Below are 23,266 nucleotides of genomic sequence, written 5' to 3'. Positions count from 1 at the left end.
TGTCTATGAAGTAATTCTAATTGATATATTTAAATCTTAAATATAAACCTGCTCTTGCCTGTGTGTCTCAGGAGACCTGGGAGCCCCATCACATCCCTGTGTTGTTTTCTGTGTTCTGTGGCCTCTTGGTGGCAGTGTCTTACCATCTGAGCCGGCAAAGCAGCGACCCCTCTGTCCTTGTGTAAGTTCACAACAGACCTCACTCAAATTGTCTTTGTAGGAAGTTGTTTTGTTTTATCCTGAGTGGAGCACCAGATAGGTGGGGTTTACCACATCATGGCAGTTGAGGTAGTGTCTGGTAACAGTTTTCAGTCAAAGAAGAATACATATTCAAGTGAGTTTCAAATGCTTGCCTGTGAGTGTTTAAACTTTATGCAGTGGACCCCACCCATCTGGCACTTCAGTAGGCAAAAACAAGTCATACAAATTATTTGCCATTACTGCTTGACCCAGGTCTGCTACAAGTAAGTATGAGTAATCCACATTAAAAGAATGATCTGACTTTCCAACGCTTACATATTCACTGGATTATTTTAGATGGGCATTTTCTTAATCTGCATGAGCATTTCAAAAACACTTAGTTCAAATAGTTTTTCATTGTTTTACACAGTAGTTACAGAGTTAACAGTAAGTGGATGAGATTAATCTCATCCAATTAAACCCACTAGATCCATGGCATTTAAAATCGCTGATATTTTGCTTCTTGCTTTATAGCTCATTGATACAGTCCAAGGTTTTGCCCAACTTGAAGGACAAGAACCCAGAAGACCCCCTCTCAGAAGTACAGGACCCTCTGCCAGATAAGCTGAGGGCCTCAGTGGTGAGTTGACCATCGTTAGCCAACTGAAGGCAAGACTGTCTTCTGAGTTGTAATTGTAATGTAATTAGGATGGTCATTTGAAATGATCAGGTATACAATTTATCCTTTGTAGCTTAGCACAGACGTCATTATGTGTCTGTTCACATCCCTAATGTTTCTTTTCCAATATGTAGAACGAGCGTCTGCAGTCTGACCTCATCGTCTGTGTAGTCATTGCTGTCCTCTACTTCGCCATCCATGTCAGCACAGTGTTCATCGCACTACAGGTACAGTGAAGATGATCCCATAATCGACAATTTGATGTCTGTCTCAATTCATATTCTTTAATTTAACCTCCAAAGTATCCCCTCTTGTCATGTAAAACCACCATCAAATAACACAATTATTGGAAAACTCAATTTGGCTCCATATGCTAACTATTATACTGTAACTATTGAGAGATTATTTGCAAGTGCGTATTATCTGAAAATTCAAGGGTGGTCATGTGAATCTTTGTCCATCATCAGCCTTTCCTGAGTTACGTCCTGTATGCACTGCTGGCGGCAGTGGGCCTACTCACTCACTACCTGCTGCCCCAGGTCCGCAAGCAGCTGCCCTGGTACTGCTTCTCTCAGCCTCTGCTCAAAACCAAGGAGTATTATCAGTTTGAAGTCAGGGGTGAGTTAGTATGCTGCAACCGACAAGTAGTTCACTCCTTTGTTTCTCCTTTGTTATGTTCAACCATGAGACCAAAATTCCCCTGGTGTTAATGGAGAAATCTCTCCATTTCAATTTCCTGTCTTTCCAGATGCAGCCCATGTGATGTGGTTTGAAAAGCTCCATGTGTGGCTGCTGTTTTTGGAGAAGAATGTCCTCTATCCACTGGTCATCCTGAATGAGCTGAGTGGCAGTGCCAGAGAGCTTGCCAGTCCAAAGAAACTTGACACAGAGTGAGGCTTCTTACTGTTATCCAACATCTTTCATCTTTTTCCCCATTTCCCGATTGTTCCTCTAAAAACAGCCAGGTACACATTATGGATGTACTTTCTCCCTAACTATATAACAATTATTATTTAACCTGGGCTGACAGACAATTTTCTCTAATGGCATTTTCCACCAAATGATATTGTGTATTAAAAGAGACTTCAGTACACCGGTACTGGAAATAATATTGACAATCGAACAAGTGCAAAGTTCTTGACCAACACATGGTAATAATTTGCAATATCCCAACCTTATGAACAATTAATAGTTCAATGACTTGCAACTAGTTTATGGTTAATCTATGTGTTGTTATAATGTATTTTTATGATTTCTATATGCTTATGCATATAACTGTTATTAATCATTTGTACAGTTTATAACTAGTTTACAAGCATTTATAATGATGTTATAAGCTTAAGTTTATCTAGTTAATTGTTGCTCTGTAATCTGTTTATTGGAGCTTAAGAAATTTACAGGTTGGGTTAAAGAGATTCTAAAATCAAGTCCTATGAGCTCAACTCAACTTGCCAACATAAGAATCACTTGTATTGCCACAGTACAGTAAGTAATCAGATTACATAGGAGGAGTTTGATTTAGTGTAATTATGCAGCGTAGTGGTCACATCAATAGTCAAAAAATATAGAAAGATAAAATCACACAAAAATCACAGTGCAGTCCAATATATACAATACACACACGAATTAGAAGGACCCGAGTGATAAATAGGAATTTACAGTCTAAAAGGTGCACGATGAAGAGAATAATGTAAAGTAAATGAATAGATGTTTGACTTATTCCCAGTGTTGAATGTCTCTGATGGAGTTTCCTTTTGTTCTCATATTTGAACTGTCGTCCAGGGTGGGTGCTCTGATGATCACTGTGGCAGGCCTGAAGCTGCTGCGCTCCTCCTACAGCAGTCCCACCTACCAGTATGTGACAGTCCTGTTCACCATCCTCTTCTTCACCTTCGACTACCGCCACCTGTCTGAGACGCTGCTGCTCGACCTCTTCCTTATGTCCATTGTCTTCAGCAAGGTGAGACAAATACAGAATGCCTACTCTTAGACCCCTAATAATAATTGTTTTTGTGTGTGTTTGTGTGTGTGTGTGTGTGTGTGGGTCCCAGACGACTGAGAATTTTTTGAGTGAGTTGATCCTCAGGAACCTGAGGCCCTGTTTAAACGGCGACGCTCCCCGCATAAAACGGCAAACTTTTTTAGCATTAGTGCCTTCCTTTTACACGGTGACGGCGTTATTGGGGGGTGAAAACGTAAAAAAATGAAAACAGCTCCCAGAGTGGAATTCTTGATAACGCTGCCCCTTACTGTTGCCGTGTAAAGTGGAGAAACGCAATTCGGGTGATGACACAGCCCCCCTTCGCCATGGAAGACAGGTAGGCAATAGGAGCATTGAACTAGCCCAATACTATACAGCCTTATGGCACAGGCACATTGAGTCGCATTGACATTCAACAAACGTGATAACGATTTGCTAAAAACCCTAAAAACACATAATCTGCGTTAAGTGCCCCTACTAACGTCGCACATAGCCTATTAATCACTGTCTCCCGCATTGAATAATTGAAGACGACTCACTGTCTGCGATGCATTTCCTCAAGTGAAGACCCAATTGTGCTCAGGTCTTTTTTATGTTGCTTTACTGGGTTTTTATTCGGTAATCCAATCTGGAGCAGTTTATTAGGCTACCATTGTGACTTCTGTGTCACTCTATCGCATGGAAAATTTATTTAAACTTTAATCACAAAGCTAAATCAAGCCCGTTAGAAACAGACAGAATGGGGGAAGCTAGACGTTTTTACCTTCAAAATAAAACCGGTATTTTATAACTGGGTAAATAGAAATCATGGTCGGCTGACTCACTACGTGTTAAAATTGACTTTAGTTGTCTTTGTTCTATATGTCTTCTGTGTATTTCGGATCACACACTAAAAAACGTTGCAACATGCATCAATAAGATTATTAGTTTATTTAATTACCATTATTGTGAAGGTTTTAACCAGAAGTTTCAATGTTATTCTGGCTCACTTGACGCTTTTGCGGCTTCAGTCGGCTTTAGTCTGCACCCAAATCGTTATCACAACAGCTGTGTATAAATGCGAAATAAAAGGTGCGCACGCAACGCTAGTTTGCCGTTTTATGCAGAGACGGTTGTCGTCTAAACATGGCCTGAGTCTCTCCATCTGTATAACAGAGATCATGTCCGTTAACCACCACTGAAATGAAGGTGAAGAGGGAGACTTCCATTCCTTCAGAATTAGTCTTTTTGCGACAGTTGTTCCCTGCGTCAGAGACTGTTGCACAGCTGCAGGGAAATTCAGAAGATTTTCCAATCATTTCTAATGGGAGATTATCGTTTTAGCAAATTTTTGTGCCCCCCATCACATGCCTGGAGTGATTTAGCTTGATTTTCATTCCCTTCACTGCTTTTTCTCTCTGATTTCCTGTGGTTTTCTGCAGCTGTGGGAGCTGTTCTACAAGCTGCGCTTCGTCTACACCTACATCGCCCCCTGGCAGATCACCTGGGGGTCGGCCTTCCATGCCTTCGCTCAGCCCTTTGCCGTGCCTCGTATCCTTTCAACACAAACTGACAGAGCCGCACAATGTAATAATAAATTGAGCCAAAGTTAAAGGTCCCATACTGTGAAAATCGGTTTTGATTGGGTTTTGTGGTTTGTATAAACTTGGAGGTATAAAGTAACAGCTGTAAAAGTATGAAATCACTTGCTACTGTCATTCCTCTCCCTCCCCTGCCACAAGATGGCGCCCCAGGAGAGGGATGGATCAGAGTTTCAGGATTTGCTACGTAGGAAACGTACAACCAATAGGCGTCAAGCTCAGAATTCACAGGGCCCGCAACTTCAACTTGTTCAACTTACCGCACCGAAACGGGGTCCGCTCACTATGCCGACAACCGGCAATGCTGATGGGTCCGCTCAACTGTTCCTCTTCCTCTAAATGCGAATCTGTTTCAAACGGTCTCACTCTTTAGCTCACTGCAGCTAGCTAAAGGTAGCTACAGGCACAGCTGACTCAGCTGAGCTGAGCAACCATGTTTGCTTTGAGTGACAGATCAGGCGGCCAATCAGAGGGGCGCCTCATCGGCCAATCAGAGCAGTGCCTTTGCAGCCAAAAGAGCTGTAGAGGATAGAAATACAACAACAAAATCGAGATGTCTCCAAATCCCAAACATAATTCATGACCTGCTGAAAGCTGAAAACGGCACAATATGGGACCTTTAATTATTTTTTTATCCCGATCAGAAAAATTCCTATGTATGAGCAGAATATTCTGAATATTACCATGGAAACAGAACATAGACAGCAGTACCCTACAGTAAACGGGATACGTTTTTTACTTCCCTCAGATAATATTGGTATTTCCCAGCCATCATATTTTTTTTTTTCATAATTAGCATATATGGGTAATTTTAGATGAGATTTGGTGTTTATATGCAACATAAAAAAATACAGTACTTGGGTATTCAGAAAAATATCAGAATATTAATGTGCATGGAAACAAACTTTGACTATAGACGTTTTTGTTTTCTTGTGTTCAGACATAGGTTTATAGATGTTATTTATTTACCTTGACAGTTTCGACGAGTCAACTCTCGTCTTCTTCAGAAGCAGTCGCACTGACAGCTGGGTATGACGTGTCAACCAGTTGCTTTTCAGCAACTGGCGGTGTGCCCAGCTGAGCTGCCAGGTCTGCCAGGCCGGCCACGCCCACTATGACGTGTCGTGGCCGGACTGACAGACCTAACAGCCCCGCCGGGCACATCGCGCGGCCCGCCGCCCGTTGTTTTCTGGAGTAGAGCATGTTCAAGAAAGAACATCAGAAGGAATGTGAAAAGGAAACAGCAACACGACTCACAAGAACACAGAAAGAAAAAGCACAACAGGAAAACCTCAAATCAGCCATATCAGACCACTGCAAAAGAAACAACCACGTTATGGACTGGGATCAGGCAAGAGTCATTGGAACAGAGGACAACAAATACAAGCGTTGGATCAAGGAGGCTATGGAAATCAGGAGACGTGCCAAGGGCACCATCAACAGGGACGAGGGGGCCTACATGCTCTCCCGCACCTGGGATGCTCTACTCCAGAAAACAACGGGCGGCGGGCCGCGCGGTGTGCCCGGCGGGGCTGTTGGGTCTGTCAGTCCGGCCACGACACGTCATAGTGGGCGTGGCCGGCCTGGCAGACCTGGCAGCTCAGCTGGGCACACCGCCAGTTGCTGAAAAGCAACTGGTTGACACGTCATACCCAGCTGTCAGTGCGACTGCTTCTGAAGAAGACGAGAGTTGACTCGTCGAAACTGTCAAGGTAAATAAATAACATCTATAAACCTATGTCTGAACACAAGAAAACAAAAACGTCTATGTAAAAATGAAGACATGATGAACATCATTGAAACTTTGACTATGATACTGACATGTGAGTAGTAGTAGCTGAAATGTACCTCAATATTATCAATGTATCTAAGTGTATGGTATTTTAGCAGTCACCTAAACATAACAGGTAACCACGTACTATGTACTTTTATTTATTTATTTAAGATCCCCATTAACCACTAACCTTGCTTGCAAGATGGATAACCTCGCGAGATCAAAAGAGATTCTCTCGACGTAATCCATCTTGTCATACACAGGCAGTTAAGATGATTGGCCGAACCATGGCTGGCTCGACGAATCAGCAGCAGCCTTACGCTGGGGACATACCGGACGCGGAACTTGCGCGCATGCGCCGCGCAGCGCACCTCCGCGCAGAAGTCGCTTAAAAGTGTCCACACAGAGAGCGCAGCTCACTTTGCGCGCTCTGCTCGTCCGCTATATATTTTGCCCCAGATCTCCTGTCTTCGTTATCATGGGTAAGTAAATGACGACATAAATATCTAAAGTAATATGTTTGGGATAACAGTTAATGGCTACCTTCGTTATAAAATGCAATTGCATCATATTTGTCTGTTCTCCTCCCGTTTTCCCAGTGCGTGCTGTTGTAGAGAGAAGGCGAGTCCTAGCTCTCTACTTGTTGCTCCGCAGGCAACGAGCCCCTAGAAGCCGCTCCCCCTCTCCCACTGCTCTTTCTCTCTTTTCACACTTCCAAAGGGGCAATCAACAATGTAAATAAACATTCTTTTACTTTGAAATTGGTTTTATTTGACGAATGTCCGGTTTCGGAGTTCCTGTCTGCCCTTATCTGATCTGTTCAGCTTGACAGAGTCGCTCACGGGCGCAGACGGCCGCGCAGGAAAATAGAAATCAAGGCTGGCCTGAACGGCCGCTGAGCTGAGCTGAGCGGCGCGCTGCGCGCAATTCGGTGTGGACTGACAGATCTGTTAACATGGTGTCCTAATGAAAACTGGCTGCGCACAAGGTCGCAAATGGTCGCGCCGCGCAGCTTACGTGCAGGAGACGCGTGCGGTGTGTTTTCACCGTTAGGCGGGCTTTCTGTGTGACGCACATGGTCTTTGTAGTTCTTTTCACTCGTCAACATGGCTGCCGCCGCGGAAGTGACAGGCAGTCTGAATGAAATTTAATGTAACGTTCCCAATTCTATGTATTCAATTCTAAAAAACGACCCTCAACATTTGGGAAGGCTAAGCCACACAACTAGTTCGTTATAATCGAACATCATGCTTCGAAGGCGACTTTACGATGATGAGGACGGTGAGGACTCAATCACTCTTACAGGCACAGAGGCATGGCGATCTGATTGGTTGAAGTTAACACGCACCAGCGGTGGGTCATCCAATCACCTGCCAAGTAGCTTGGAAAAAGTGCCCGCCTCCGTCAGCGGGTTGGATTACTGCATTGCCAGATGGACTGGTTTAGTGAAATGTAATGTGGAGCTAAACCATCCATCTGGCAGCGTCAGGTTAATTAACCACTGCCTCAAGCAGCGATTATTTTTCCTGGGGTCTGAAATTACAATATAAAATTCAAGAAGCTAAAAATTGAAGTACGGTGAAGCAGAAATATTTTTCAACTGATCCTTGACTTCAGCGCCCTCCCAGACTCTGCCATGCTGTTTGTCCAGGCTGTCATTTCAGCCATCTTCTCCACGCCTCTCAACCCCTTCCTCGGCAGTGCCATCTTCATCACCTCCTATGTTCGCCCTGTCAAGTTCTGGGAGAGAGACTACAAGTAGAGACACTGTCCTATGCTGAAAAATCTTAAATGCAAATCTTACATTGGATATACTCCTAAAGTTTGATTTTGGTAAATGTGCCTGTTTTCTCTCTCTCTCTCTCTCCCTCTCTCTCTCTCTCTTTTTGTTGTAGCACCAAGAGAGTTGATCACTCCAACACACGGCTGGCCTCTCAGCTTGATAGGAACCCAGGTGGGGGCAGAATAGTAAAATTTACAAGTTATTTTTCCCCTTAGAGTTTAATTTGACAACACACAGGATCTGATCTATCTGTGAAACTAGAGTGCATTTGTAGAAATTCTTTGTTTATTTTGGTAAACCTGCACTAGGGATGTTGGGGCTACGGTCACAGTGACCTGTCAAAAACCTTTCCTTACCCAAACCCCCCTCCCTCCCTCCCTTCCTTCTCTCCTTAGGCTCTGATGACAACAACTTGAACTCAATCTTCTATGAGCACCTTACCCGCTCCCTGCAGCACAGCCTATGTGGAGACCTCTTGCTGGGGCGCTGGGGAAACTTTGGCACCGGGGATTGCTTCATCCTGGCCTCTGACTACCTGAACGCTCTGGTGCATCTGGTGGAGATCGGCAACGGCCTGGTCACCTTTCAGCTCCGAGGGCTGGAGTTCAGAGGTGAGGAGGAGGCACTGAATCTGTCAGGGTGATGATTGATTCCCACTGGGGCAATCCATATGCTATAATAATGTATGTACTTGTGGTACTGTAAGTTAGGTGGAGGGTCTTATCATGCCAAACGAATAATAATACATAGAGCTTGTTGATATTACAGGGTCAAGTAGTATTTTGGGAATAATTATCATTGAAGTATTTTTGATTATCTTAGTTTATCCGATAGTTGGGTTTTTCCATGTAAGACAACACAATGAGTGCCAGTAAGTTTGAAAGTATTTGAAAGTCAATGTAGTATCCTTTTCTTTGATCAGTTTCTCAATCTGAATTGTCCTGATGCAGTAAAACCCCACCCGTCTGGTATTCCAAGCAGGTTAAAAACAAACTCCAAGAATTATTTGCAAATACTGTCTGACCCAGGTCTGCTGGTTGGAAGGTAGAATTAGTGTCCTCTAGAGCAGTGGTCCCCAACCACCGGACCGCGGACCGGTACCGGGCCGCAACGCATTTGGTACCGGGCCGCGAGCCGGTCAAAAAAACAAACAAACAAAAAAATTAATAAACATAGGCTATAATCTTATAGGCTGTGTGTGGTAGTTGAAACAGTTTCAAGTTGACGTTTATTTATGTTTGTAGTTAAAACAAAAACATAAATACTGTATAGGCTATGTCTTTCAACGTGGAATAAGGATTCAAAGAGGAAATGAGATCTTATCTATTTGACAGTTTTCATAATTGCCACAATTTCTCTAGCAATGACTTGGTTGAATAGACTTCTGTCGGTATACAGTCATCCCATAAACCTGCCGATTCTCCTCTCACAGGAACCTACTGCCAGCAGAGGGAAGTGGAGGCCATCACGGAGGGGGTGGAGGAAGACGAGGGCTGCTGTTGCTGTGAGCCGGGCCACCTCCCCCACGTCCTCTCCTTCAACGCCGCCTTCGGGCAGCGCTGGCTGGCCTGGGAGGTGTTGGTCACCAAGTACGTGTTGGAGGGCTACAGCATCACTGACAACAGCGCCGCCTCCATGCTGCAAGTGTTTGATCTCCGGCGCATCCTCACCACCTACTATGTCAAGGTTAGTGGGATGTTCCTCATTCTGGAACAAATATCTCTATATCGATACATGTTTATATTAGTTTAGATTACTATTCTACAGTGTATGGCACTTGTAGAATAATGTGAAGTTCCCTTACAAAATGCCATGTACTGTATACATTTTTGGGGGAAATTAACAAATGGTAAATGGCCTGCATTTATATAGCGCTTTTATCCAAAGCGCTTTACAATCAGTAGATAGTCTACATTCACCCATTCATACACCGATGGCGGCAGGCTGCCACGCAGGGTGCCTACACACCATCGGGAGCAAGGAGGGTTAAGTGTCTTGCCCAAGGACACAACGACAGCAGCTGGGAGGAAGCGGGGATCGAGCCGCCAACCCTTGCGTCATTGGCCGACCCGCTGTACCTCCTGAGCTAAAGCCGCCCCCTGGTCAAATGTTTGTGTTATTTCATTTGATAAAGAGTAACAAAATGGACAATTATATGGAGGTGTCACATTATAGAAATGGACCAATCACTAGGTTGCGTCTAAAGCCTGCACTCCATCATTCCTTCCTGGACTCAGGGTATCATCTACTATGTGATCGCCTCCCCTAAACTGGAAGAGTGGCTGGCTAATGAGACCATGAAAGACGGCCTGCGGGGATGTGGAGAGAGGAACTATGTCGACCTGGATCCTACTTTTAATCCCAACATCGACGAGGACTACGACCATCGGCTCGCAGGCATCTCCAGGGACAGCTTCTGTGGGGTCTACCTGGGCTGGATCCAGTACTGCAACTCTCGAAGGGCAAAGGTAATGTTGCTCTCTGAAATATAGTTTTATTTTTGTAATATATTTCTGTGTTTTTGCCCCGCCTCGTGATACCTCAGGTCTGATAGAGACGAAACTTACTACGCACATCGAGCTATGTTTACAAATGATACTGGTTTGTGTTAAACATCAAGATTTTCAACTCAACCGGGATATCTCAAACACCACTAAGCCTTAAGTAAATTAGAATGTACTGTAAGGTGCGGTGCTTTTGATACCACCAAACAGCATATGTTATGTTATTTTAATGCCTTTCAAAAATGTTTTATAATCAGAACAACATGACTGGTACTAATATTTTCCCTGTCTCTCTGCTTTGTTTCTAGCCATTGGACAGCGAAAAAGACTCTGCTCTGGTGCTGCTGTGTTTTGGCCTGTGTGTGTTGGGAAGGAGAGCTCTGGGGACAGCAGCGCATCATATGTCCAGGTTATTTAGTCATCTTTGTTATCGTAACTCCAAAGTTTTATAGGCTTTTCAAGGACCAAGATATTTCACATACAGTATGTGGGTCAAATAAGCAGACATAAGACAGGATCATGCAATCACAAAAGTTTATCTGACCAAACTAAGACTGATCATGAATGTTTTTCTTTTTTTGTTGCTTTTAGTTGCCAAAGAATGAAAAGGCATAACATACAAGCGAAGGAAATCACAATAAGTCACATGCATACCCACATATCATACATGCATACACGTACACATCAATGTCTTGCTGTGCTTAAGAGCTGGATGTTGAACCGAGCAGGCAGCGTGATGCATAGGATAAATATGATTTTGAGTAATGACCATGCTGTATGTCCTTGCTCTCTCTTCACCACAGCAATCTGGAGTCGTTCCTGTATGGTCTGCATGCGTTATTTAAGGGAGACTTCCGCATCTCTTCAGTACGAGATGAGTGGATCTTCGCAGACATGGAACTGCTGAGGAAAGTTGTCGTTCCTGGAATCCGAATGTCTCTCAAACTGCACCAGGTGAGAGATTTTCGAATAATAGGTTTTATCGATCAAGATCGACTTTTATTATTGAAAGTCGAAAATCGTTTATTGACAATCTTGTCTTAAAAAGTACGTTTTCCATTGTATTTACCGGCACCTGTCTCTTTAAGAGCAGCAAGTCTGTCCATGTGATGTTGCCATAGTCGCTGGCTGCGCACTGCACACCGCAGTGCGCACTCACTCGCGCAAGGAGCATTAGCGACAGTAGCACCCAGCAGCTCCGTGGTAGAAACGTAGTAGAAATGCTGTCTACATTACACCAACACTCAGCCACAAGGAAAAGGTTTCAAGGCTCGTTACTGCATAAAGAAAAGCTGGTAATCTGTCTGCTGTTCCATGGGCTATCTTGGCTTCATTTGGGAAGCTAAGCTAACGTGGCTAAGGTAGTCTAGGTCTGTCAACATCAATAGATTGCTAAAGTCACCCCCTCTCCCTCTCCATAGGATTTCATCCGCCATTCATTTTTCCATAGACCTGGTGTAAAATGCTTATGAAAATTGTTTTACTTGGTCAAACCAAGCAATTCAACTATACTTAGAATCAGGGAAGACCATATAACATTTAGACTCACACAAAAAAGGGTGGGCGAAGTTCAACGAAAAGTCGACTTTGGCCCAGGGAATTTCGAATAATGTTTTTGCTAGAAATGCCCATCCCTAATGCTCTGTTTTATTCTGCCATTCTTATCACTTAAAACCTGTTTCCTTTTCATAAAACATTCTGTTTTCATAAGAAATCCTGTTTCCTTTTCATAAGACATCCTGGTGGCTGGAATTCTCTTGAAAAATCTGTAATTTCTGACAACGAAGCATCTCAGTGCTTCGCCAATTACACTGAGTATGCAAAGATGGATGACGCTTGTCTCCTATCTTTCAGGACCACTTCACGTCCCCAGATGAGTACGACGAGCCGGCCGTCCTTTTCGAGGCCATCTCGTCCCATCAGCAGACCCTGGTGATCGCTCACGAGGGCGACCCCGCCTGGAGGAGTGCTGTGTTGTCCAACTCCCCGTCGCTCCTGGCCCTGCGCCATGTCCTTGATGAGGGCACCAACGAGTACAAAATCATCATGCTCAATCGACGATACCTCAGCTTCCGCGTTATCAAGGTGGGCAGTGCGACAGATGAGCTGTCAGAAACCCTCAGAGAGCTTTTAGGAGACAGGAGAGAGAAAGAGAGGCTAAAGTGTGGCAGAAAGCCCCGGTTTCCACAATCAGAGAGAAGACACAACCTGTAGCAGAGGTTCCCACAATCAGAGAGAAGGCACAACCTGTAGAAGATGTTCCCACAATCAGAGAGAAGACACAACCTGTAGCAGATGTTCCCACAATCAGAGAGAAGACACGACCTGTAGAAGATGTTCCCACAATCAGAGAGAAGACACAACCTGTAGCAGATGTTCCCACAATCAGAGAGAAGACACAACCTGTAGCAGATGTTCCCACAATCAGAGAGAAGACACAACCTGTAGCAGATGTTCCCACAATCAGAGAGAAGACACAACCTGTAGCAGATGTTCCCACAATCAGAGAGAAGACACAACCTGTAGCAGATCCCAGCTGAGAGTATAAAGGATAGAGCAGCCAGATTAGCAAAGACAGAAATTTGTGAATTAAATAGTGAGAAAGACTAGAAGATAGAAAGCCAGTGACTAAATAAAACGTATGTCATCACAACTCCTTTCCATTAAAATTCCATAGACAAATGTGACTAAAATAAATATATACTGTATGGCAAGCTGGCTTTGCAGTTGGAGGACATACGTTCAAGTTCTATGTCAGCAAGCATCTGTCCTGTCTGTTCTTGAGCAAGATGCAAAATCACTACCAGCTCCAGGGTGCTTCTCTGTATCTGGCCCTGACGTCCGACATGTGGATGTGTGCAAGAGAAAAGATCATTTTCTTACATGGATCAATAAAGTATCACATTAAGAGGAAGGATACACAAGGCATACACTACCATACTATTTGGGGGGATGCTTTTGATTCATTGATTGTCTTTTGACCCAATATGTAATGATGATTTGCCTGTTGTGCTGCAGGTAAATAAAGAATGTGTTCGAGGCCTGTGGGCGGGGCAGCAGCAGGAGTTGGTGTTCCTGAGAAACAGAAACCCGGAGCGCGGGAGCATCCAGAACGCCAAGCAGGCTCTGCGCAACATGATCAACTCCTCCTGCGACCAGCCCATTGGATATCCCATCTACGTGTCTCCACTCACCACCTCCTACTGCAACTCCCACCCCCAGCTCGGACACATCCTGGGTGGGCCCATCAGCATTGGCAACATCCGCAACTTTGTTGTCAGCACCTGGCACAGGTTTGTAGATGTATTGATAGCAGAATGAACACTGCAAGGGTGAATCCCCATCTGCATTGTCTGGGCCGTCAGTGGGCGTCTGTGGCTCTAGGCAAATGCTAGGCCTGCTTGGTTTCATGTATCTGGTTTGTATGTCCGCACACAGTCCTAGGTCTCACACAGGCGCAGAACGTACTGCTAGTTGACTGTCGACTGTAGTCTTTGCGGTGTGTTCAAGTGCAACTTTTTGGCCCCGACACAGGCAACGTGAGGCGACGCAACAGTCGGCCTTCGTTGTCGCTAGTCTTTTGGAGTCGGGTTCATGTGTTCCAGCCTCTGATTCCCACTGTGGTACTTGTAAAGCACAACACATCTACCAAATGGAAAATAATGCCTTCATGTCAAGTAACAGTATGAAATGACAGATTGATTTGTATCATTAGTCATTAGTGTGCATCCGGTTCATGTTTTCTTTTTTCTTTTTCGGGTGAATTGGACTCTAGTCTGATGAGGCGCATTATTTGTATGTTCTCTTCTAGGTTACGGAAGGGCTGTGGAGCAGGCTGTAACAGTGGAGGGAATATTGAGGATTCAGATGCAGGGGGCCTGTCCTGCGGCAGTGGGAACGGGACGGCGGTCAGCGACTCGCAGCAGAGCTCGGCCTCGCAGGGTGGGATCTCCGGACTGGCTCCTCACTCTTACCAGCCACACTCTCTGGGTGAGAACTCAGTGCATCACAGCTTCTACTAGTACTACCGACAACACACCATGAGTGTTTACATGCCCACAATAATCACATAACTGAAAATAATCAGGTAACTGGCAATAATCTGATTTCCACATTTACATGCACTTTAGTAAATAGCAGGGAAACACCTCAAAGTGCGACATTGAGTTTGGGACATGTAATGAATAAAACTGTTGTTGTGTTTAACTTCAGTACCCACAAATCATGCAATGTGACATCAGTAAACTGCACATGGTATGCTCATGTTTAGCAAACCAGCAAAAACAGCTGTATTTGATCGTCTTGGCTAAGTGGTGTCTGTGGTGGTGGTGTCTGTCTGTGGCAGTGTCAGTCACGATTTGTGACGGAAGTGATGTCATCAGGGATGTCACTTGAGCAATTGTGATGTCATCAGTGATGTCACTCAAGCAACTGTGATTCCACAACTGTGATGCCACTCACGCAGTTGTGATGTCATCAGCAACTGATGTAGTATGAGCCGATCGCGCACAGTTGCACGATGACGCCTAGGTGGGTGGGCGGTGTCTGCTGTGATGTCACTCAAGCAGTTGTGATGCCATCAGCGATGTCACTCGTGCAACTGTGAGCCGAGCTGTGCACGATGGCGCCTAGGTGGGTGGGCGGGGGTCTGTCTGTCAGTCATGATTTTGGGAGCTCGCGGAGCGGGCGATTTCCATAACTGCAGCCATGGCGCATCATCTCCAGAGTCTCCAGCCTAGGAATCTAGTTTACCTAAAATTTGTGTAGCTTTAAAGAGAGAGAAATACTGCTGCCATACCATTTCTGTATATTATTTTAGGTTTTTCTCGGTCTGACCCTGATGAAGGCCACAAGCCAAAATGCATTGGTCTAATTAAAGTTGTTGTTCTTTATACTACATGTGTTGCTGGAGTTCCTGACCTCTTTCTCCATGCACCTTGGCAGGAGGTGAAGTTGTGCCAGAAACCTCTACTTTGCTTCTACAGGTTTTCAGGCTTTCCAATCATAACGGAAAAAGCATACAAGTTGCATTCTCCCGTCCCAGCCCGAAAAAGGGATCGCAAAACTTAACAGAAAACTTAAAGAAAAAAGAAGGCAAAAGAAGAAGAAAAAACACAAGTAAACAAAAACTGCCAGATGACATATTACACCCATATGCAAAATGTCTCACTATTACTTCACAATGTGGGCTTAAAATTCACTTTGCAAACAGGGGGGGAATTCCCCCCTTATGTTATTCAAAGATAGGGGGGATTTATAGAATTTGGGGGGGATTTTTTCAGCCGATGCTATAACAACAAATATCTGCTTCTCCTGTCTGATAAGCGATAATAATTTCACATTTTTGTATTTAAAAGGAACTTCTTAACCTGTACTTTATGCACACGTGAGTCTAAATTACTATGACTTTGTCATTCCACTTTATTGGAAATGTTTACACCTGATTAAAGAAAATACATTATGTGATGTTGACTGATGTTTTTATGTATTACATAAAATATTACACACGTTTTCTTTAATCAGGTGGAAGCATTTTTCAATCAAAAGTGAAAGGACACAGATATTATGGTTTATAGAGGGACTGACTTACCCTCCAATTTAACATTAGCTCCGGTTAGCCACCGTAACGTTAGCCGGCTGTTTATGGAGCCACCGACCAACACAAAACCTGGACGTTTCATTTCGGGTAAAACATGAGGGGTTTTTATATGGATTACGCCAGCTCTGGGAGTATGACGTTCTTTGAATGCGGGGATATTTGGTGCTTGTCAAGTGGGGAGGCTACCGGCTACGCTTGAGGCAACGTTCTGGTTCAGCAAAACAGTCCATCGCCAAATGTGTCCGACCAGTCATGCGTATTCAGCAACGTTGGTTCCGCACCATCGGCTTAACATAATAGACATCGGCGCGCAAACAATTGCGTGACTTCTCCCGCATTATAAATTACAAATCTGCGGCAATTGACAAAAATATGTACGATTCTCGCAATCCCGCGCCGAATTTTAAGCCCTGCTTCACATGATGGTATATGTCTGAATTCCTCCCCCCTACCATCTCTCTGTGTCCAGGCACCAGTCAGAGTTCCCAGTCCGTTCAGTCCGGCTTGGTTCGCCACTCCCCCGCCCGAGCCTCCGTGGCCAGCCAGTCATCGTCCTACCGCTACAGCAGCAGCCGCCACTCCTCCCTGCGGACCTCCACCACCGGCCTGGAGCCGTGCCGCCGCTCCTCTACCAGCCAGCTGTCCCTGCGCACGCTCCCCACCTCGCTGCAGCTGCGGCTGGGCTCCACGTCCGACCCGGCCGGCCCCTCCGCCTCACTCTCCAGCCACAGCATCCCTCCCTGCAAACGTCACACTCTGGTGGGCCTTCTGGGCAACGATGATCCCCTCAGCCAGCACCATCACCACTATCACCACCACCCCCACCAACACAACCCCACCGTCTCCACTGTGCGCAGAGATGACATCTCCTACAGAGTGCAGGTTTGTAAATAAGTAGGGCCTGGAATTAGCTCAGTCCAGAAAAGGATTGGGCAGCAGATTTTCAATTGGAGGAGCATGGATTACAATTACTGAGCTAGTCATAATATGAAACACATTTTGATTTTTATCCATGTATATAATTTTAGACCATGATCTGCCTCGGTAAACTTCATTATCCTGAGCTCAGTGGGCTAGTAATCATTCCATCGCAGATCATCCCTCTCTCTCTCTCTCTCCCAATTTTTCCTGTCTCTCTCACTAGTCAACTGTCAAATAAAGGCAAAAACGATAGATAGATCTCTGAATTGAATGAATAAATAATGCTGCAACAGCCACAGCAGCATCCAGGAAATCACAACAGTGGAAAGGACATAATGACATCCTGTGTGGACTGATTATATTTCCTGTCTGATGCGGTGTAGATCGTGGATGTGTGGACTGATTATATTTCCTCTCTGATGTGGTGTAGATCGTGGATGTGTGGACTGATTATATTTCCTCTCTGATGCGGTGTAGATCGTGGATGTGTGGACTGATTATATTTCCTCTCTGATGTGGTGTAGATCGTGGATGTGTGGACTGATTATATTTCCTGTCTGATGCGGTGTAGATCGTGGATGTGTGGACTGATTATATTTCCTGTCTGATGCGGTGTAGATCGTGGATGTGTGGACTGATTATATTTCCTGTCTGATGCGGTGTAGATCGTGGATGTGTGGACTGATTATATTTCCTGTCTGATGCGGTGTAGATCGTGGATGTGTGCCAGGTGCTGGAGAACATCAACTTATCCAAGCGGAAGGAGTTGCAGTGGCCTGACGAGACGGTGAGGCTGAGGGCAGGTCGGACCTGCTGGAGGGACTGGAGCCCCCTAGAGGGCATGGAAGGACATGTAAGTCATATAAACATATATTTTCCCTACATAACACACAGAAAGCATCAGTCTTTGGAATAGAGAGTAGTTTAGAGAAGCCTCTGTGCCGTTTGCTCACTTCTTGACTCTAGTAGTGAGCGTGGTTTCTCCTGGTGTTTCTTTAAAGAACACTGGGGATATAATCAAGATAGAAGGATTGGAAGCATCTTACTTGTGCAATGTCAAAAAGAACAGTTCACCCAAAAAAAAAAAATTATATTTATTTTTATAATTATTATCAATTAACACGTTCACTGCCAATGACGAGTTGACTCGTCAAACACAATCCAACCGTTCACTGCCAATGACAAGTTGAGTCGTCAAAAAAAAAAAAAAAAAAAATTTTGACGGTGCTACGTGGATCAATGCCCCCCACGTCTCCTATAAAAATATTGGAAGTATTGAATGTGTATAATCTATTTTACCGACCAACTAAGTGGCGACAGTGCTCTCCCGACAGAGAGAAAGTCAACCAAAAACAGCCGCGGGAGGAAGCCATTCTCAAGGAAATGGCTTGGCGATTTTACAGTCATCAGTCACCAGACTCGCCCAAGAGCGGCCGCGCCAGCAGCAGCACACCGAGAGCGGAGAGCGGTGCTGGCGTGGGGGATTGCAAATTTGCATAATAGATTATGGGTGAAACACACTTTGAAACACCCGCAGAAAGGCCAGAATCGCACGCATTCCGAAAACCCAGAAACGAACGAGCCTCATTCTCATACTGTAGGCGAAAACGCTTTCACGCTGCTGCACACGGGCGCAAAATGGTGGGGGGTTCCAAAAATAGACTGGGTGGGCAGCATAAAGCCTAGAATCGCACAAAGCTTCATCAAAGCTCTCAAACCCAAGAAACAAGTGAGCCCTATCCACACTCACTGCCAGGGAGGGAGGCTGCTCAAACTCGCAGCAGCAGCAGCAGCAGCAGAACACTCGCTTGTGACAAACGCAGGCTGAAAGCCACCAGACACGCCCACGGAGGGAGGAGTTTGAAGGAGAGGGCGTTCAGAACTATATTGTTTAGATGTCTGATCTCTCACTGATGCCAAAAATAAATGGTTAAAGTGACTGTTCTGCCTGTTTGATTGAATTTCACAAAACTGCGATTATCTCAGCTTTCACTCTCAGACGCTGAAACCATGCTGTACTCAACGGCTAATATCTACATAACTACTAACTCTACAAACTAACTCTTTTAGACAGAGAAAGCACACATTCTATTAGTACTTTTGTGAACTTTGTGTTCACAAACTCCAAGCAGAAAATAATCCTCGGCTCTTGTAAAATGAGCCAGAATCCTCAAAAAAAAACCTCTGGCAGAACCTACCTACAGTAAAAAAAAAAGGCTGGCAGTGAATGTGTTAAACTTGAGTAGATGAGACAATTTTCATTTTTGAGCAAACTGTTCCTTTAAAGCTTCAAAAGCCCATAAAATGAACAACAGCGCATAATCAGCAGGTGAACATACAGTAATAGGTTGTAAACATGCAGAATATGCAGAATTCTCTCACATTTATACAACACACACTTACCTCATATCATATGACTTCATATCTTGTAGATGTAATTTGGTTGTTATTCTCTCACTTTTATTTGAATTGTGTCCTATTTTCTTGGCCCGTGACACCCTCTATGACCTACTTGTTCTGTGAATAAGCACTTCATACATTTTATTGGCTGCTTCGTTTTCCATAACCGCCACCTCCGTTTGCCCTTTGCAGGTGATTCACCGGTGGGTGCCTTGTAGCCGAGACCCGGCCAATCGCTCCCATATGGACAAGACCATCCTGCTGGTCCAGGTGGAAGATAAGCTAGTGCCCGTCATTGAGACTGGGGTCATTGAGTTGGGTGCCGAGGTGTGAGCCAAGCAAGCACATCTCTCTCTCTCACACACACACACACTCACACCTTGGTGAAGACCAACAGTGGACATGCGCGGCTTTGAGCAGTGCGCTGACGCCTGCAGAGAGCAAGGGCATGGGAGCTCTCCCCCCTCCCCCCGGTCCTTATCGCTGAGGGGGAAAGGAAGCCAGGGAAAAGTGCAAGCGGAGGCAGAGTATACATCCCTTAAACATCCTTTACTACATAAGCATACTTTTACAGTATCTGCCTTGCTTTGCATCTCAGAAATGCTGCATGACAGTTAACAGCCCTGTTAAGTTAGTTCGTGCTACTGGTAATTCTTTTCTATGCATTTCATTGCGGATTTTGTTGGCAGACACACGCTGTATGTGTATGTGTTTGCGTGTGTGTGCGTGCGTGCGTGCGTGCGTGTGTGTGTGTGTGTGTGTGTGTGTGTGTGTGTGTGTGTGTGTGTGTGTAAACTAATGCAGGTTTGATTTGTAATTCTGAAAGAGCTGAGGAATAGTGTGTGGGAATTAATTATATTTAGTTTATCTTTAAATACTGGAAACAGTTCAATGGGCCACTTCAAAAAAGACCCAAAGAGAGGACTGGAGCACACGAAATCACTGGTAATGCATGCATGTAATACATAGGTGCAGAGGACATGCATGTAATACATAGGTGCAGAGGACTGACGTTTGGACGCGCATAGCGTCTTCTTCAGAGTGAAGAACCGAAGAAATGTATTCCCAGTGATTTTGTGTGCTCCAGTCCTCTCTTTGAGTTCAGTCTTTTTTTAAGTGGCCCATTGAACTGTTTCCAGTATTTTGTCCTGTTCTGAGAGCAGCGACCTCCCTCTGTGGAGGGGCTGAAGCGCAAGAGATTCCTTCCACTTTATCTTTCAATAGTTTGCCAAATAAGCCTGGTATTGAATATTTGCCATGGTTTCATACATGTGAAAGCTTTTCTTTGCTGCCAAGACTACAGAGGAAGTTGTCGTCATTCCTTCTGGATTTGTTTGGAAGTTGCAAGATTATATTGCGCAAAGAGAAAAGAACTTGCACTATGATTATTATTTTCTTTTTTATTTACAGTGATGCACTACAATCTTGAGATAATATCACAACTTATTTATTACAGACTTTGAATGGCCATGGTTACTGATGCCTTGGGAATGAAAAAAAAATGCAATCATCCTGTTTTTCAGCCATTTTTATTTTACTGTTTTATGTTTGATAAACTTGAAAATAACTTTTTACTGTATATGATTACTATATATATATATATATATATATATATATATATATATATATATATATATATATATATATATACATATATACATTAGTCAATGTACAAAAGATTTTGTTTGAATATTTATTACTGTGAACATGGTATTTACACTTTTGTTACTTTTTTTCCTTCTTCATTTATGGGACAAAGGTTAATGTATCAAGGACCATCGGTTGAAAACAAGATGCCGAATTTTTGATGGACTGTTTCCCCATTTAACTTAATTATTTTCTATATGGAGAAATAAAACAGTTTGATTCATTGCTGATATCTTCTTTAAAATGTCTATTCTGATTGTTTATGCAGAATTGTATTGATCCTTTCTAAATGTTTTAGTAAAAAAAATAAAAAAGAGAATGGTGGTATTTACATCTTGGGGAGCCGAAATCAAGTACCATTAACCGTGATAATGTTAGAAGTTCTGGGTCAGACTCAACAGACACTTTAGCCTAGAGGAAACAGGTTTAACAGACAACCCTTGATCTGTTGAGAAGGTGCACTCAGCTTGTTATGTTTCTGAGGTATCTTACGAGTGAGTGAATCATATGACATTTCTTTACTGTGCCCACGTCGGGTTTCCATCCACCTGTTTTGATGCGAAATTTCAATTTGCGCATAAAAAAAACTGGAAACGCTGCCTTAATTCGCAAAAACCTCCAAATATCGCAAAACAGTTTTCACGCTTGAGGGAGGCGGAAAAGTCGGGTGTATCGATAAAAGGAAAATGCGAAACGTGCGGTGGAAACAGTTTAAGCGATATTCCGCTGTCAGACACAGTTTCCCTTGATCACTGCAAAACATGCCATGTAGCCTCCACACAATAGGGCTACACACGGTAAATAATGGTACGTGCAGCACAATACCCGCCGTGGTAAACAGAAGAAGACATTAACTTTAAGGCAACTCACTAGACTTGAATGAAATTGTTTCACTTACTATCTGCTCCGTGGATTACCATTTTACAATTTCGGAGCCGAAATTGTTGGTCCACAAACGTTGCTATTTTACAATTTTTTGGGAGATCGGGTTGGGATTATAACGTTAGTTTGCCGAGTCGCACCCAGGCCCGCGGGAAGTAGGGGTGCTGCAGGTGCTGCAGCACCCCCTAGATTTTTTTCCCAAAAAAAAAAAAAAAATCTTTTTTTTTTAGAAATGTAATTAACACATTGAATGCCAGCCATGTTTTCATTCCTGTAGGTAAGTTGTGCCAGGGGTGTTTTTGACGATTCTGGCTCATTTTAGAGACAGCCGAGGATTCTTTTCTGTTAAGAATTCATGAACACCAATCATCTAAAAATAACTAATAGAATGTGTGCTTTCTCTGTCTAAAAGAGTTAGTTTGCAGAGTTAGTAGTTATGTAGATATTAGCCGTTGAGTACAGCATGGTTTCAGCGTCTGGAAATTTATTCAGAGATAAATGGCTTTTTGTGAAACAGTCACTTTAACCATTCATTTTTGGCATCAGTAAGACCGTCAGACATTCTAAACAATAGTTTTGAACAGTAATTTCCTCCATAACAACAGGAAACACCCCTCTCATTCAAACTCCCTCCTCCCTCCTCCCTCCTCCCTCCTCCCTCCTCCCTCCGCTGTACAGCGGGCGTGTCAGAAGCGCTTTTGCTGCTGCCTGCCTGTGTGCCTGCCTGCCTGCTTGCCTGCGTGCAGACGCTCCTTGTGCGAGTCAAGATGGGCCGGGGAATGCGTGGGCGATGGGCAGATGTTGATTCTGGCCTTTCTGAGGTGTTTCAAAGTGTGTTTCACCTATGATCTATTTTGCAAATCGCTCTCCGCTCTCTGTGTGCTGCTGCCGGTGCGCGGCCGCTCTCAGGCAAGACAAGTCTGTTACTGTAAAATCGCCACGGCATTTCCTTGAACGGCTTGGTCCCGCGGCAGTTTTTTCTTTGATTTCGGTCGTCTGGGGGAGCACTGTCAACACTTAGTGGGTCGGTAAAATAGATTATACACATTATCTTGCTCCAATAGTGATCTCGAAGATGTAAAAGCGGTTGATTGATGTCCCACTGTCAAAAAAAAAAAATCTTTATGTAAGACGAGTTGGGTCGTCCTTGGCACTTAAGCGCTGGATTATGTAAGACGAGTTAGGTCGTCTCTGGCACTTAATGTGTTAAAAATATTTTGCAGTGCACTATGTTCCTTTCTTGTTTAAGAATGTTTCGGGAAATTAAAATGGAGCCTATTTAAATAGAATTATCAACAATAACAATCAAGGAAGTTACATGCTTGTAGGCTAGAGA

At 44.1% G+C, this 23,266-nt stretch overlaps 1 protein-coding gene across 1 annotated transcript in view; it reads left to right on the top strand.

Annotated features, from left to right (window-relative positions):
* pcnx1 (pecanex 1) overlaps positions 1–20,926 on the top strand; it is a gene marked incomplete at its 5' end in the record, with an annotated part of 55,600 nt that extends 34,674 nt beyond the window's left edge. Inside the window, 20 exons of the mRNA XM_083632481.1 lie at positions 72–181; positions 715–820; positions 994–1,086; positions 1,327–1,477; positions 1,608–1,749; positions 2,642–2,819; positions 4,262–4,370; positions 7,823–7,952; positions 8,090–8,148; positions 8,373–8,588; positions 9,410–9,663; positions 10,215–10,445; positions 10,790–10,890; positions 11,285–11,435; positions 12,336–12,566; positions 13,500–13,774; positions 14,293–14,471; positions 16,550–16,962; positions 17,714–17,854; positions 19,594–20,926. Of these exons, the coding sequence (XP_083488607.1) occupies positions 72–181; positions 715–820; positions 994–1,086; positions 1,327–1,477; positions 1,608–1,749; positions 2,642–2,819; positions 4,262–4,370; positions 7,823–7,952; positions 8,090–8,148; positions 8,373–8,588; positions 9,410–9,663; positions 10,215–10,445; positions 10,790–10,890; positions 11,285–11,435; positions 12,336–12,566; positions 13,500–13,774; positions 14,293–14,471; positions 16,550–16,962; positions 17,714–17,854; positions 19,594–19,734 (3,411 nt within the window). The 3' untranslated portion in view covers positions 19,735–20,926. The remainder of the gene's footprint in view (positions 1–71; positions 182–714; positions 821–993; positions 1,087–1,326; positions 1,478–1,607; positions 1,750–2,641; positions 2,820–4,261; positions 4,371–7,822; positions 7,953–8,089; positions 8,149–8,372; positions 8,589–9,409; positions 9,664–10,214; positions 10,446–10,789; positions 10,891–11,284; positions 11,436–12,335; positions 12,567–13,499; positions 13,775–14,292; positions 14,472–16,549; positions 16,963–17,713; positions 17,855–19,593) is intronic.
* Between the last annotated feature and the right edge of the window lie 2,340 nt (positions 20,927–23,266).

The sequence above is a fragment of the Poromitra crassiceps genome, assembly GCF_964638095.1.
Source record: "Poromitra crassiceps genome assembly, chromosome: 3".
In the NCBI taxonomy this organism is placed as follows: domain Eukaryota; kingdom Metazoa; phylum Chordata; class Actinopteri; order Beryciformes; family Melamphaidae; genus Poromitra; species Poromitra crassiceps.
This window is presented reverse-complemented; position numbering and strand designations above follow the sequence as displayed.